This window comes from Anolis sagrei, chromosome 2 (genome assembly GCF_037176765.1).
Source record: "Anolis sagrei isolate rAnoSag1 chromosome 2, rAnoSag1.mat, whole genome shotgun sequence".
In the NCBI taxonomy this organism is placed as follows: domain Eukaryota; kingdom Metazoa; phylum Chordata; class Lepidosauria; order Squamata; family Dactyloidae; genus Anolis; species Anolis sagrei.
In genome coordinates, this window is record NC_090022.1 from 297,051,119 (window position 1) to 297,067,013 (window position 15,895).

The following is a 15,895-nucleotide window of genomic DNA, read 5'->3' on the forward strand; positions in this document are numbered from 1 at the left end:
ATCCTTCAGAAATGGGGCTACAAAGTGGAATCCTCGACATGCGAGTGTGGAGAAGAGCAAACCACTGACCACCTGCTGCAATGAACCCTGAGCCCTGCTACATGCACCATGGAGGACCTTCTTGTAGCAACACCAGGCGCACTGCAGCAACATAAAGCACTAGTAAAATGAGCTCCTTGAGATCTTTCATCCCAAGCAAGCATGCTTTAACATTAGGTATTTTCATAGGTGAGCTGTTCACAATGTTGAGAAACCCTAACCCTTCATTGATTCCTTAGTATTCATGTCCAAACAACCTCCAAGTTATGTGTCGCCCTCTGTCCAACTCTACTTTTGTGCAGAAGAACAAAATGGTGCTAGGTGATGCTCAGAGATGACTAGTTGATGATAGTTGATGATAGACCAAAATAAAATCAAATAAAAGAGAGGGATGGAAGAGTGCCTTTCCTGGAATTCTTCAGGAGATACAGTTCACCTTTTAAATAGGTTCCAGTGGACACACATACATAGTGGGTTTTGTCATTAACTACCATCAAGTGACTTCAACTTGTGATGGTGAGACTTTCAAGTTAGGACTTAAAACTCAGGTCTGTGGCTGCCTTGTGGTCTTCCTCTTTTCTGACTGCCCTCCATCAAGCATTATTGTCTTTTCCAGTGAGTCATGCCTCCTCAAGATATGGCGAATAATGCATGCAGATCCCAGTAAGGTGGCCTTTTGCAGCTGGCAGATGGTAATTTTGTCAGTGCCAATGGTGTTTAAGTGCAGGCCAAGGTCTTTAGGCACTGCACTCAGTATGCCGATCACCACAGGGACCACCTTTACTGGTTTGTGCCAGAGTCTTTGCAGTTTGATCTTAAAATCCTCATATCGTGTCAACTTTTCCTGTTGTTTCTCTGCAATCCTGCTGTCACCTGGCATTGCAACACCGACAATCCATACATTGTTTTTTAACACGATTGTGAGGTCAGGAGTATTGTGCTCCAAAACTCTGTCTGTCTGAATCAGGAAGTCCCAGAGGAGTTTGGTGTGCTCATTCTCTGTACCTTTTTCTGGCTTGTGATCCCACCAGTTCTTTGTTGCAGGCAGATGGTATTTGTGGCACAAGTTCCAATGAATCATCTGAGCAACGGTGTTGTGACTCTGCTTGTAGTCTGTCTGTGCAATCTTCTTGCAGCAGCTGAGGATGGGACCTATTGTTTCATCTGCTCCCTTTCAGAGTCTACACTTGGGATCTGTTGTCGACTTTTCAATTCTGGCTTTGATGGCATTGGTTCTAATGGCTTGTTCTTGGGTTGCCAGAATCAGGTCCTCCACCTTTATCAAAGTTCCATTTGTGAGCCACAGCCATGTTTTTTTTGGTCATTATTATTATTATTACTAGCCGTCCCCTGCCACGTATTGCTGTGGCCCACATGGGGGTTCTGTGTGAGAGGTTTGGCCCAATTCTATAGTTGGTGAGGTTCAGAATGCTCTGTGATTGTAGGTGAACTATTAATCCCAGCAACTACAACTCCCAAATGTCAGGATTCTATTTTCCCCAAACTCCCAAATGTCAGGATTCTATTTTCCCCAAACTCCACCAGTGTTTGGGCATATTGAGTATTCGTGTAGAGTTTGGTCCAGATCCATCATTGTTTGAGTGCACAGTGATCTCTGGATGTAGGTGAACTACAACTCCAAAACCAAAGGACACTGCCCACCAAATCCTTCCAGTATTTTCTGTTGGTCATGAGAGAACTGTGTGCCATGTTTGGTTCAATTCCATTGTTGGTGGGGTTCAGAATGCTCTTTGATTGTTGGTGAATTATAAATCCCAGCAACTACAACTCCCAAATGACAAAATCAATTGTTTTAGTGAAGGACATACATTGGGTTGTTAGGTGTCTTGTGTCCAAATGTGATGTCAATTTGTCCAGTGGTTTTTGAGTTATGTTAATCCCTCAAACGAACATTACATTTTTATTTATATAGATTATTATTATCTTGTCTAAAATGCGGGAGAATGGCTGACATCCAGCCTAGGGAGTCCTGAGCTAGACAGACCAAAGGTTTAAAGGCTGCACAAAGCAGCTTCCAATGAGGGCCACTCCGTAATTTATATTTCCAAGTATGAACATTGTGCTCTTGGTCCCATCTTTCCATGAAACACTATTGACTAGAAAAAGCAAAGAGACCTTTGCTGAGTGGTCAAACAGTGGTCCTGAAATTTGTTCTAGCTTATCAAGTTTATTTTAAAAAATTTGCATACTGGGTCTATATCTCATATTAGATTTCGGAATTTTATATTTTTTGGCACGTTTTATATGGAATTGTTAACTGCTTTGGGCTATTCGGGGAGAAAAAAACACAGTACATAAATATGGTAAATAAATAATGAGACATTTTACAGTCAGATGGAGAGTACGAAAGAGCAAAATTCAAAGAGAAAAAGGCAGAATAAAAATCAAATATTGAAGATGATCTTGGAGACAGAAAAGGTGGTAACCTGACTGAAAACTGGATGAACAACACGGAATACAGGCTGCGGAGAAAGATTTGGGGCAAACCTCTGAAGAAGGTTCTGAATGTCACATACGCTCAATCCCAGAGGAACAAGCTGTTTGCAAAATCTTCTGCCTTGGAGACAACAAGAGGCAATGCTGAGGCAGGGATTTCCAGGCTGTTTCTTCACTCCGGGGAACTCTTTCCTATCCCAGCTTGGATGCTGGGACACTGAGCACGGCATTCATCCCCTGTCTTTGGCCTTGCCCATCATTTTGCTTAACAGAGTGAATGAATCGCTCAATACTCTCTCGTGAGGGAAAGGAGCCCATTGCGTATTCACTGAATATGCCACGACAATGGCAAGCGAGCAGCACAACTGTTGACAACAGCAAATTGCTCGAAGCACTTTCCCATTTGGGCGAAACCTCCTCAAACAGCCTTTGTCAGCCTTTTCCACTCCGGAGAAAACCTTGGAAGTTTCGGCTCTCGAGGAATCCCGTGAATAAAAAATATCATGTATATAGTGCAAAAAGCCAAAGTTACTTTTCTCTATCATGATCTCTTTGGTGACCTGTTGCAGAATGCTAGGATTCTAGGAAACTATGATGATCTAGAAAGTTACCTTATAGAATTTCCTGTGGCACAGCTAGTTAGTAACCAGTGAATCACTACTGACAGATAGGTCATGAGTTCGAAGCCAGCCTGGGTAAGAGTAAGGTCCTGACCATTAATAGTCTAGCTTGCGGTTGACCTATGCAGCCCAAAAGACAGTTGCATCTGTCAAGTAGGAAATGTAGGTACTGCTTTACGCGGGGAATCATAGAATCAAAGAGTTGGAAGAGACCTCATGGGCCATCCAGTCCAACCCCCTGCCAAGAAGCAGGAATATTGCATTCAAAGCACCCATGACAGATGGCCAGATAGGAAGCTAATTTAACTAATTGTGTTCAGCAATTTACGACGCCATAAAAACATTCCAACAGCATGCAGAAGGATGAGGAAGTACTCCATCAAGGACTCAGTGTCATAAGTGGATGGTGAAGCAGCAGCTCCCCCTGTGGCTGGAATCGAGCATACCCTCATGAAGCTGGAAAGTTGGAATGTTAAATTGCCTCTGTGTTTGTCTATATATGTTATATGTCTATGGCACTGAATGTCTGCCATCTATATGTGCATTGTAATCCGCCTTGAGTCCCCTGGGGGTTGAGAAGGACAGAATATAAATACTGTAAATAAATAAATTATGTGTCACCTGATAGTTGTTGTTATGTATTAGCAGGCTTGGCCTCAAGTAAGCCGCCCCAAGTCCCCTTTGGGGAGATGGTGGCGGGGTATAAATAAAGTTCTTGTTGTTGTTATTGTGATCTTCTTTCCTACTATGCAGAAATGTCCAAACTGTATACTGCAACACATTAGTGTGTTGGCTACAGTGTGCAATTGTGTCATGCGAACATAATGAGGAATGACCGAAATCTGTGTCACGAAATGATGCGTGTCTAAAAAGTGTGTCGTTACCATGAAACATTTGGAAGGCTCTGCTATAATTTCTTGAAGCAAAAGGCTATCAAGAAGTTAAGATTTCCTTCATGAAACTGGATCCAGCACAAATGAAGAGAGGGACAGGGTTGGAGTTCTGCCTGATGAAGTGTTTAAAATGTACACACAGAGTCACACAACTATTATGCACGATTACAAAGTGTTGTAAATTCTGTTTTGATTTTGCGAGCACGAGATAAATGGCTCATTTCTGCATATAGAGGTTGCTGGCTAAAATCAGGATAAGCGGTATTAATGTCCTATGGTCAGTATTATTGAACCTCCAAAGCAATAAACTACGAGTCGATAAATATTACATTTGCAACATAGTTAACATTCTCCTACTGTCTCCGGCACTTATTACACATTGTAACCGCAAGTCTACAATACATTATTCATATTTGGGGTGTCACTGAATGATGGATTGCTGTAAGAGAGGCTGTCCTTTAAATAAATCAACAAATAAAAATGCAAATGTTAACATTTTCAGCCACAACTTTTCCCCATCTTGAATGGAGAGAATGAAAATTTCACATTATATCGACAGCCAGCAGAGAGAACAATTAACAACCTACACAGTGAATAAGAGAGATTAATTTGCCAATGTCTGCTTTTATCACTTGCATATGGAACTATATTGGACTTTTCACGATGTTGGTTCTCTTTGGAGGGAAATGCCGAGGGGGAGGGCGCCCAGGAACTCCTCTCCTCCCCGATTCAGAACCTCGTTCGCCCTCTTTCGTCTCACACATCTTTTCTCCTTGAAATGTTTGGAAATCAGAACCCTTTTCACTTCCTTTAATGTTAACGTTGGTACTCTGAGAAAAGCTTAGCTAGGAGTAGTACGCTCTTTGAAAAGGAGAGACCTGTTTCGTTAACAGAATTCTCCAAAGCAGTTGCAATGCTAGGCACAGCTAATTCATATTTTTATTTACTACAAAGCGTTTAGTTCAAAGGATCCGATGCGATAATACGGCACAGTGGACGATTCAATACACTGCTCTGGGCATTGCATATTACATCAAATATTAATTTGTTTAAAAGTCCCCAAATGCACATCTACCTGATCAGTGATGTGCCGGGCAAATCACACTATTCTTCCTAACAGCCCCCAAACACAAATTTGCAGAGTGTAATTTGTTTTGTTGTTTTTTTCCCCGAGAACTCCAAAAGATGCTGCTGCCGTGGCTCTCTTCAATGATCGCACGCCTGAGTTATGACTTAATATGTGCGCTCCAGGAATTTGCAGTGGCGATTCATTCCAGAGCACACAAAGTTCTCTACAGGAGTAAACTTTTGGCCGGGAGAAGAAAGACACACCGCAGGAATAATTTTCTCAAGCCTGGCCTTCATCTAGCATTGCTATGTTTGACTGAAAAAAGGGTTTACTCAAATATTTTGCAGTTCCACTCCAATCCACTTAAAATCATTTAACACGAACTGGACCAAGCAAGATGCCAGCAGTCTAAGCTTCTGAACCCATAAAAAATGAAGATACAAGAAGCCAAGGCATTACATTGAGGCGAAAATCCACTCTCCCAGGTATAGATAGGAACACCATTCCAAGGGCTTGGTTGCATCAACCTTGGATTGAAGAATACGGTATCTTCCATACTACACAACTATAGCATAGAATCAGAGAATCCTAGAGTTGGAAGAGACCTCATGGACCATCCAGTCCAACCCCATTCTGCCAAGAAGCAGGACAATCGTGTTCAAAGCACCCCCGACAGATGGCCATCCAGCCTCTGTTTAAAAGCTTCCAAAGAAGGAGCCTCCACCACCAAAAGGAGTCTGCCCTTTTTGAATGTCTGGGCAGGGAAGTGGTGGGATCATATCACAACCTGTACATGAGGTTAACCTATAAAGGATGTGCCACAGGCACAACTGAAGAGCCCTCCCCTATCCATGAAGCATGCAGAGTAAAAGTGAATCTGTATGCTTGGGATGAAGATGGAGTCCAGAGTGCAGCAGAGGCACCATCCTGGATGGAAATTAGCACCTACACCTGCTATGCATTACTCCATTGCTTCAGGTGTCCACTTATTTGTGTGGTATTTGTGTACCACCCTTCTCAACCCCGAAGGGGACTCGGGGTGATTGTGCAGTGCATATAGATGTACTGGCTATTTTGGTAGTTCTTAATCCCACCACACTTTAATTTCCCACTCATGGATGAATTGCAGGATGGCAGGACCCATCTCGAAATGACCCCCTTTGGAGCTCTCCCATCAGCAGCAAAAGGGCCTCTAGATCTACTACTCATCATATCTGTGGAAAGATAGGATCCTAGAGTTGGAAGAGACCACAAGGGCTATCCAGTCCAATCCCTACCATGCACAAAAACACAATCAAAGCCCCCCCCCCCCCAAGAACAGATGGCAATCCAGCCTCTGCTTGAAAACCTCCATAGGCCATTCAGTCCTACCCCATGCTCAGTGAGCTTGAGCATCCCAACAGGAGGTAGTTGCCACCCTCTATTAAAAGCATCCAAAAAGGAGGACCACACCAGCTATTTTGGGAATTGGTTGTGTTGTCAATGCTCCCAGTAGACAAGCAAAACAACCATCAGGCTTTGGGCATCCTACTTTCCTATACTACAGGCACAAACAAACTTTTCTTTGTCCCTCTTTTTATGGAGAGCCGCACTATACTTAAACATCTCCCAGATTTCCTCCCCAGCTTACGTCCCAAGAAATATCTGCTGCTGCAGAAACGAACGTGTTTTGTTTTTGCCACTGATCCTAGTTAATGCTGTGCATGGAATCTGGCTTGACTTTGCTTGCAAGAAGTTTAAATAGCCAGCAGTAATTAAACATAGTGCAAACTCAATCTCTTTCCCCCTCCGCCCCCCGTTCCTGTGCCCCCTCCCCTTAAGACTCAGGTTTTGTTCAGCAAGTTTCCTTCCCAAGCAAAGTGGACCATTAGGGTTAAACTGTTAACGGTGGATTATAACAAACATGCTGACAGATCTTTAACTTTAGTGGCACACCAGCAGCTATAATTCTCCATATTGATTAATTTAGTTAGTTAAACCTGCAATCTAAGCTTATAACCCATTCAGTGATAAATTGAGACTGACCTGCTGCCCAAGCAGCTTTCCTTGATGAAGGATAGGATCGGGTTTAGGTCTCCCACAGAAATACTTGTCCATTTACCATTTTCAATTAGAGAAGCCCATGAGTAAGGGAAAGCAAAACATGGCTCTTTAACCTGGTCAATTATACTAACACGCTGCACCAGAGGGGGTGGCACGGAACAGGAGGAGGGAAAAAGCACACACAAAGGGAAGAGAGAGAGAAAGAAGGAAAAGGAGGAGAGAACAACCAAGGCACACAGGTGCTGGGGGAAATTCTTATTTAAAAAACTGAAGATCCAATGCAGAAAAGTCTGAAACTAAGTTAAGTACAAGAATGCAGTTGGACCAAGAGGGATAACACAGTGGTTTGCAAAAGGAAAAGGTGTTCTACATGCCAGAGAATGTAGAAATGCTCTTATGGATGTGTGAGAGCTCAGTATTTTAACACCTCTCCTCAACTGACCAGCAGTTGTGCCGAGGAAGGAAGGATGGATGGATGGATGGATGGAAGGAAGGAAGGAAGGAAGGAAGGAAGGAAGGAAGGAAAGGTCTAAGTGAACTGCCCTCACCGTCCCATCAACCCAATCTCATCTGTCCCTGGACGCAAAACAGGACACTGAGAGAAGAAGGAACTTCTCTGTCTACTGATCAAGCAGGACTTGTGTGCAGTGCATCCTCTGTTCCAGCAGAAAAAAAAAGATTTCAGTATAGAACACACAGGAACATGAGAAACTTTGTACTGAGTCAGATCAACCTGGCCCAATATTGTCAACACTGACTGGCAAAGAATGCTGTGCTTCTGGTACATTTCCACCTCCATCAAGGTCCTGGCCATTGCTGTTAGCTGCCTTCAAGTTGACGACAACTTATGGCAACCCTATGAATGAGTGAATGAGAGGGGCTCCATTTCTTCTTATCTTCTACAACCCTGCACTCAGGTCTTGCAGACCCAGGCCCATGGCTTCCTTGATTGGATGTATGACACTCGAAAGTCCTAAATGGCTTGGGACCTGAACACTTGAAGGTTTTTGTCCCACCCTGGTCAGTCCACAGATATATAAACCCCTTTTTCCCCAGCTCCAGCAGACCTCTGAGGAAGCCTGCCATAGATGCAGGCGAAACGTCAGGAGAAATGCCTCTAGAACATGGCCATATAGCCCGAAAAAACCCACAAGAACTGAGTGATTCCGGCCATGAAAGCCTTCGACAATACTTGAAGGTTTGTTTCTCTCTAATCTCCCTGAGGGTTGGGGTCTGCTGGAGGGACTCTTCTCTGTGCCTCGGCAGAGTAATATTCTGTGGGACAACACAAAAGAAAGTCTTCTCAGCTGTAGCACCCTGCTCATTTCAGATATCAGCGAACCCTACTGATATGATCAGAACTAATATGTCCTCCAGTTGCCCTGGAGGACATAGAACATTTCATACCATCATCTGAAGTATCTAGAAAATTCATAGAGAGGATAAACTTTGTTGTATGATAGGTGAAACCATAGGTAGCAGTTCAGTAGGCATGGAAGTCATACTGTTTTGCATAAAGTTTTGGAGAAAGGTGAAGTCAGTAGAAGAAGAGAAGGACTGCTTTGTATGTGGAGACAAGCAGAAAAGGAAGCCACGAGTGCCATGTGTTTGCCAAAACATAAGTGAATCTGGGTTGTTGTAGGTTTTTGGGGCTGTATGACCATGTTCTAGAAGCATTCTTTCCTGACATTTCACCTGCATATGTGGCAGGCATCCTCACAGTTTGTGAGGTCTGGGAAACTGGGAAAAAATGGATTTATATATCTGTGGAAGGTCCAGAGTTGGAGAAAGAACTCTTGTCTGTTGGAGCTAGGTGTGGTTGTTTCAATTGGCCACCTTGATTAGCATTTGATGGCCAGACAGTTTTTAGGAATGGCTTGTTACTACCTAGGAAAATTCTTTGTTGAGAGGTGATTAGGTGTTCTGCTTGTTTCCTGTCTGGAGTTCCCCTGTGTTTGAGATTTGTTCTTTTACTATTATAATTTTAGGGGGTTTTTTTAGTACCGGTATTTATTTATTATTTATTTATTATTTGCATTTGTTGACCGCCACTCTCAGCCCGAAGGCGACTCGTGGCGGTGTACAGAACACAGAACATAAAGACAACAGCTACAATAAATCAGAGTCAAAACACACAGCTTACTAACAACAAATAATTAAGCTAAAAATCCGCTTCGTCTTGTTTGGGTCATAATCCGTCTCGTCGTCTTAGTCCATTCCGGTGGTCATTCCAAAACATAGCACTTAACTAAAGGCCTTTTCAAAGAGCCAGGTTTTCCGGCCCTTACGGAAGGCCATGAGGGAGGGCGCCTGTCTAATTTCCGCAGGGAGGGAGTTCCACAGCCGGGGGGCCACCACCGAGAAGGCCCGTTCTCTAGTTCCCGCCAAGCGTGCCTGTGAGGCAGGCGGGACCGAGAGAAAGGCCTCCCCGGATGATCTCAAGGCCCTCGTGGGCTGATAGGCCGAGATGCGGTACTCAAGGTATTTTGGGCCGGAACCGTTTAGGGCTTTGTAGGTTAGCACCAGCACCTTGAATTGGGCCCGGTAGCTAATCGGCAGCCAGTGGAGCTGGGACAGCAAGGGCGTTGTGCGCTCCCTGCGTCCCGCTCCGGTTAACAACATGGCTGCCGCGCGCTGGACTAGCTGCAGCTTCCGGGCCGTCTTCAAGGGCAGCCCCACGTAGAGAGCGTTGCAGTAGTCAAGGCGGGATGTGACCAAAGCGTGTACCACCGTGGCCAAGTCAGACTTCCCAAGATACGGGCGCAGCTGGCGCACGAGCCGAAGCTGTGCAAATGCTCCCCTGGTCACCGCCGAAACCTGGGGATCCAGGCTCAGCGATGAGTCCAGGGTCACACCCAAGCTGCGAACCTGCGCCTTCAAGGGGAGTGCGACCCCGTCCAGCACGGGCTGTAACCCTATACCCTGTTCGGCCTTTCGACTGACCAGGAGTACCTCTGTCTTGTCTGGATTTAATTTCAGTTTGTTCGCCCTCATCCAGACCGTCACAGCGGCCAGGCACCGGTTCAGGACTTCGACAGCCTCCTTAGTAGCAGGTGGGAAGGAGTGACAGAGTTGGACGTCATCTGCGTACAGGTGACACCGCACCCCGAAACTCCGGATGATCTCACCCAGCGGCTTCATGTAGATGTTAAACAGCATGGGGGACAGTATGGAGCCCTGAGGAACACCACAGGTCAAAGGCTGTGGTGTTGAACAGGAGTCCCCCAGTAACACCTTCTGGGTACGACCCTCCAGAAATGACTGGAGCCACCGCAAAGCGGTGCCCCCAAGACCCATCTCTGCAAGGCGTCCCAGAAGAATACCGTGGTCGACGGTATCGAAGGCCGCTGAGAGGTCCAGAAGCACCAACAGGGACACACTCCCCCTGTCTAGCTCCCGGCGGAGATCATCCACTAAGGCGACCAAGACCGTCTCGGTACCATGTCCCGGTCTGAAGCCAGACTGTGCCGGATCCAGATAATCCGTGTCTCTCAAGAATACCTGGAGTTGTGAGGCCACCACGCTTTCCATGACTTTGCCCAAGAAGGGAAGATTGGAAACAGGCCGAAAGTTGTCGAATTTAGTGGGGTCCAGTGATGGTTTCTTCAACAGCGGCTTTATAATAGCCTGTTTTAGGCTCGCTGGAATCGTGCCTTCCCGAAGGGAGGCATTAACCACCACTGTTACCCACTCAGCCAATCCCCCTCTGGCCTCTTTCAGAAGCCAGGATGGGCATGGGTCTAGGATGGACGTGGTGGGCCTCATTCCTCCAAGTATCTTGTCCACATCCTCGGGTTTCACAAGCTGAAAAGAATCCATCAAAATAGGACAAGCAGGTGCTTGTGTCACATCCACAGAGACTGCATTTAATGTGGCGTCCAGCCCAGAACGGATCAAAGCGACTTTGTCTGCGAAGAACCGAGCAAATGCTTCACAGCGTGTGTCCGAGTTGTCAGGGCTCCCACCTGCGGTAGGGGGAGTTAAAAGGCCTCTGACAATCCGAAACAACTCCGCCGGACGGTTTTTTGCAGACGCAATAGTAGCCGCAAAGAAAGTTTTCTTTGCGGCTTTTATTGCCGCGGCATATGCCCTTAAGAAGGACACAAACCGTGCTCGATTTGGCTCGCTTGGATCCGAGCGCCACACGCTCTCTAGTTCCCTCTTCCTTCGCTTCTTCGCTGCCAGCTCCTCAGTGAACCAAGGAGCTGGTTTAGCTCGGTTACTTGAGAGGGGACGTTCCGGAGCGATCCTGTCAATTGCCCTGGTCATCTCCCCATTCCAGAGAGCGACCAAGGCCTCGACATGGTCACCTACCGAGGTGGCGGGAAAATCCCCAAGAGCCGTCAGGAATCCATTCGGATCCATAAGCCTCCTGGGGCAGACCATCTTAATGGGTCCTCCACCTTTGCGGAGGTTAGGGGGCGCAGTGAGCCTAAATCTGATCAGGAAGTGGTCGGTCCATGGCAACGGAGAGATGGACAACTCCTCCACACCGCCACCTTGCTCCCATCCCTGGCAGAAAACCAAGTCCAATGTGTGTCCAGCACAGTGGGTGGGGCCAGTTATTTGTTGGGACAGCCCCATGGTTGCCATGGCAGACATGAAGTCCTGAGCCGCTCCTGAGAGGGCCGTCTCGGCATGGATGTTGAAGTCCCCCAGCACAAGGAGCCGTTGGGACTCCACCACCAGGCTCGAGACCACCCCCGCTAGCTCAGGCAGGGAGACTGTAGCGCAGCGAGGTGGACGGTACACTACAAGAATCCCTATTCTGTCCCGGTCACCCACCCTCAGGTGGACGCATTCGAAATTTGTGGTCTGCGGGATGGGGCTCCTGGTCAGATGGATGGAATCTCTATAGACCACTGCGACCCCGCCTCCCCGTCCTCCGGCTCTTGGTTGGTGTTGCACGGAGAAACCTGGAGGACAGAGCTGGGAGAGGTTTACGCCCCCCGCTTCATCCAACCAGGTCTCCGTGATGCACGCCAGATCTGCCCGCTCCTCCAGGATTAAATCCTGGATCCAAGTTGTTTTTCCGTTGACAGACCTGGCGTTCAACAACACCACCTTCAAGCCAGAGGGCCCGCTCACCTGGTTACACCAATTTACCTTAGGAGACCGGTTGGGGGTTGTTAATATGGATGAGCGGTCCGAATTAGGCCGAATTCGAGGTCTCCTTTTCCCGCATCTCCTCCTTCCCACCACGACCTCTATGGGGGCCCCTCGGCTCGTGGAACTCCTCCCCTCCTCCATGCCGCAATCTAATGCCAAGGTCTTACTTCCAGCTGTATTCGTTGTTTGACTTTCCGGTCTTAGGCCGTCTACTTTCCTCCCCACTACCCCCCTCCCCACCTCATTTTTAATTATAGGGTCCCACCCATCTCCCCCCCTATCCGTCACACTATACCATAGTAACAGGGAAAACACACAGAGGGGGATGGGGGACCACATAGATAACAACAGTACAAGGCGGTGTTGGATGTTCTGGCCACACCACTAGAGCAGTTCGTAAAGTGCACAATACAAGCTAGATCTAAAGTGCAATCGCTATAGTGCCTAAAGTGCCATAGTTAAAGTGCAGTAGCTAAGGTGCGGCACGGAGGGCTGGGAGGGGGCGAAAGTGCTAATGCGGTTGGCGGCACGGCAGGCGCCTTAAAGTGCTCTTATCATAAAGTGCTGTAACTCAACCGATATAAGTCCGGAATGTCCAAACTGGTATATGAAGGGCTGAGGTGATGATCAGTTAACTTAAGGCTAATTATGACCCAGTTGGAGTCTCAAGACAGATTTTGTTCATTTTCATGGTTTCTTCTTTTCTGTTGAAATTGTCCACATGCTTGTGGATTTCAATTAAATTGTCCCACATACTTGTGGATTTCAGTTTCTTCTCTGTGTAGCCTGACATAGTGGTTGTCAGAGTGGTCCAGCATTTCTGTGTTCTCAAATAATATGTTGTGTTCAGGTTGGTTCATCAGGTGCTCTGCTATGGCTGACTTCTCTAGCTGAAGTAGTCTGCAGTGCCTTTCGTGTTCCTTGATTCATGTTTGGGCAATGCTGTGTTTGGTGGTCCCTATGTAGACTTGTCCACAGCTGCATCTGCATCTGTCCACAGCTGAATCTGGTGGTAAATATGGTCCAGGAGGTTTCATAAAGTTACCATGAACTGAAGTTGACTTGAGGACAAATAACAGCAACTGTTAGAATTTATAGTACATGTCTTGGCACTTCTAATCCTATGTGGAGTGTGAAAACTGGACAGCAAAGAAAGCAGATATAGGGGCAAAACCAACACAATGCATTTGAAATATGGTGATAGAGGGAAGCTGCGAGGGTAAAAAAAATCAAAATCCAATCCAATTAATATCTCAGAGGAAATCAATCCTGATTTCTCATTAATGACAAAATATCTCAAACCCTGCTATTATATCAGGAGAAAAGAATGGAAAGTAAAGTGGAGGACAGTAGTCAAGGGGAAAGGTGAAACAATGACGGATGAATTCGGTCCAGAAAGCCACAGTCCTGAATGTGCAAGACCTGAACAGGGCAGTGGATGATCAGAAATCTTGGAGTTTCCTGATTCACAGAGTTGCTGCAAGCTATAGTTGGGGAAGTAGATGATAAAGCTGAAAGCTAAATGAAAATATGGAGATCACAAATGAAAATATGGAGATTCCAAGAAGCTACCAGTTTGAGTAGGGCAGTTAAGAACAGGATCTTTTGAAGGACATCATTCACAGGGTTGCCATGACTCAAAGCCAACTTGACAACATGCAACAACATCAACAGCTAGCATCCATGTAGGCACAATGCCGCAGGATGATTATCTTGACAAGGGAATGTCATTAGTGTCAATGGGGAGCAAGAAAGAAGGGAGAGGCCCAAGGCCATCTCTAAATTTGCTAAGAGCTATAGCACGGCATTGGCACCGGCTCCAAAGTGGAGTCGCCCGGACTTTCTGGCTTCCGCTTCTGCCCCTCCTGGCAAATTTTAAGCCGTTCAAAGCTACGCTTTGTTTTCAAACTGTGTTAGGATTTTCATACAATAAATTCTCAGCCCTGGGAAGATCAAAGAAAAGGCAATTGCTGTTATTAACCTTATTAGCCTAGAAGAAAAACAACACTGTTTTATTTTTTGGTGGTTCACAACAAGCAGTGTTGCCATTAAAGGTTTCTGAAGGTGACTTATCAGAACTGCTGACTTAATGTGATTTTCTTTACTTGCCATTAAACAGCAAAACAACATTTGTCGAAACTGGCTTAAAAGGAAAACAGTGAGATAAAACGGGCCACGGTTTGGTGGGAGTGAGGGCAGCAATACTTGGGAGGATTTAAATACTTAAAGTGGGCTTTGAAGGGGAGAAAAAGCCGTCCCGCTGCTGCAAAAAATGCCCCTCCAAATTATTTACAAATGTGTTAAATGTGTCAGGAGTTGCAACTTTAAAATATTTCCACTGCCCAAGAATCTAAGTTTAAAATATATTTAAAGTCTTAGAACTTAGCATATTCCTGCATTTCTTATTCTAACAAGCAATTTAAGGCTTACTATAAATGTCACAGGATATGGCAGTTCTAAGTTTATATTATCCAGCTTGAGCAAAACATGAAATATCAGAGGAACTCAGCCGCTTCCCCCTCGCACGTGGGCAAATTTGACGGTTGCGTCAGTGGAATCTTAAACCAGAGATTACCAGCCATCTTACCGCGAGGTGTCACGCTGGATTGGGGAGGTGGCCGCACTGGCAAGCTCTTTCCTGCCGCCTGTCAGTCCGGGGGATGTTGCCGCGTCCTTCTGGAAGCCCGAAGACAGCTCTGCGGAAAGAGACAAAAGCCCATCAAGACAGGTATTAGCAACCGGGAAGGGTTTGGGCAGGCTTTCGAGCTGTGCCTTCCATTATTGAGAACGTGGAGCCAAACGCTGGGACTGCTCTTCGGGGAACTTTACATACAGAGAATCAGCAGCCAAAGGAGTCATTACTGTTGACAGGTAGGGAGGGGAATATATATTCCAGGGCCGCCCGGAGTCGTAATTGCACAATACACCACACACAGACAATTCTGCCTCACCACTATGGCTTCAGCATGTGATAACTTACCTTGCTCTTGTGATCACTGGGCCAAATTCTGGTAAACTTTAGGCCTGGATAGGCAGAGCATGCTACAAAACAGCAGAGAACACGCTGCAATATTTCAAGTGCTCAAGGTAATCTGTGGCCAGAGTGTACACAAAGAATGATCCATATTCTATTTTAATTCTACTGGATGAAGGCATTTCTTTTACAACGTTGCAGCCAGATATTCACGAGTTGGAAACTAAATCTGAAGGGAGTCTGCTCGGAAAAAGGTAAAGAGGATGGGAAATCCATGTCTACAGAGAAGAATCAAGGTAGATTGGATCTCTTCAAAAGCATACAGAGGAGATACACCACATGGTAAGATGGAAAGGTTTGGAAGACACACCATTTCTCTGGACTCATCACTTCTGCAGAGACAGTGAGACCCAGTGTTGGACAAGGACTCTGGAGGATCAGGGTTGCAATTCCAGCCCATAATGGAAACCCAACTAGGTGAACTTGGACAAGTCACATGTTCTCTGCCTTAGAAGAAGACACCAGCAAACTTCCTCTGAGAAAATCTTACCTCATTGTCATGTGTCATGTTCTGCAGTTGTTGGTGGTACGCCTAGCAGTTGGTGATAGAAGGGTTAAGTCTTAGTTCTAAAGGGTTAAGTAATCTGTAAATAAGAGTTCATGGGTGAAAGCAATTAAAGGTGGAGGTATG

General features: G+C 46.0%; 1 protein-coding gene across 4 annotated transcripts in view; it reads right to left on the reverse strand.

The window, feature by feature from the left end:
• Positions 1 to 15,895, reverse strand: part of KIAA1328 (KIAA1328 ortholog) — a 311,883-nt gene that overhangs the window by 25,268 nt on the left and 270,720 nt on the right. For all 4 annotated transcript variants that reach the window (XM_060761184.2, XM_067464675.1, XM_067464674.1 and 1 more), the window contains one exon: positions 14,818 to 14,926. In XM_060761184.2, coding sequence (XP_060617167.2) covers positions 14,818 to 14,926 — 109 coding nt within the window. The remainder of the gene's footprint in view (positions 1 to 14,817; positions 14,927 to 15,895) is intronic.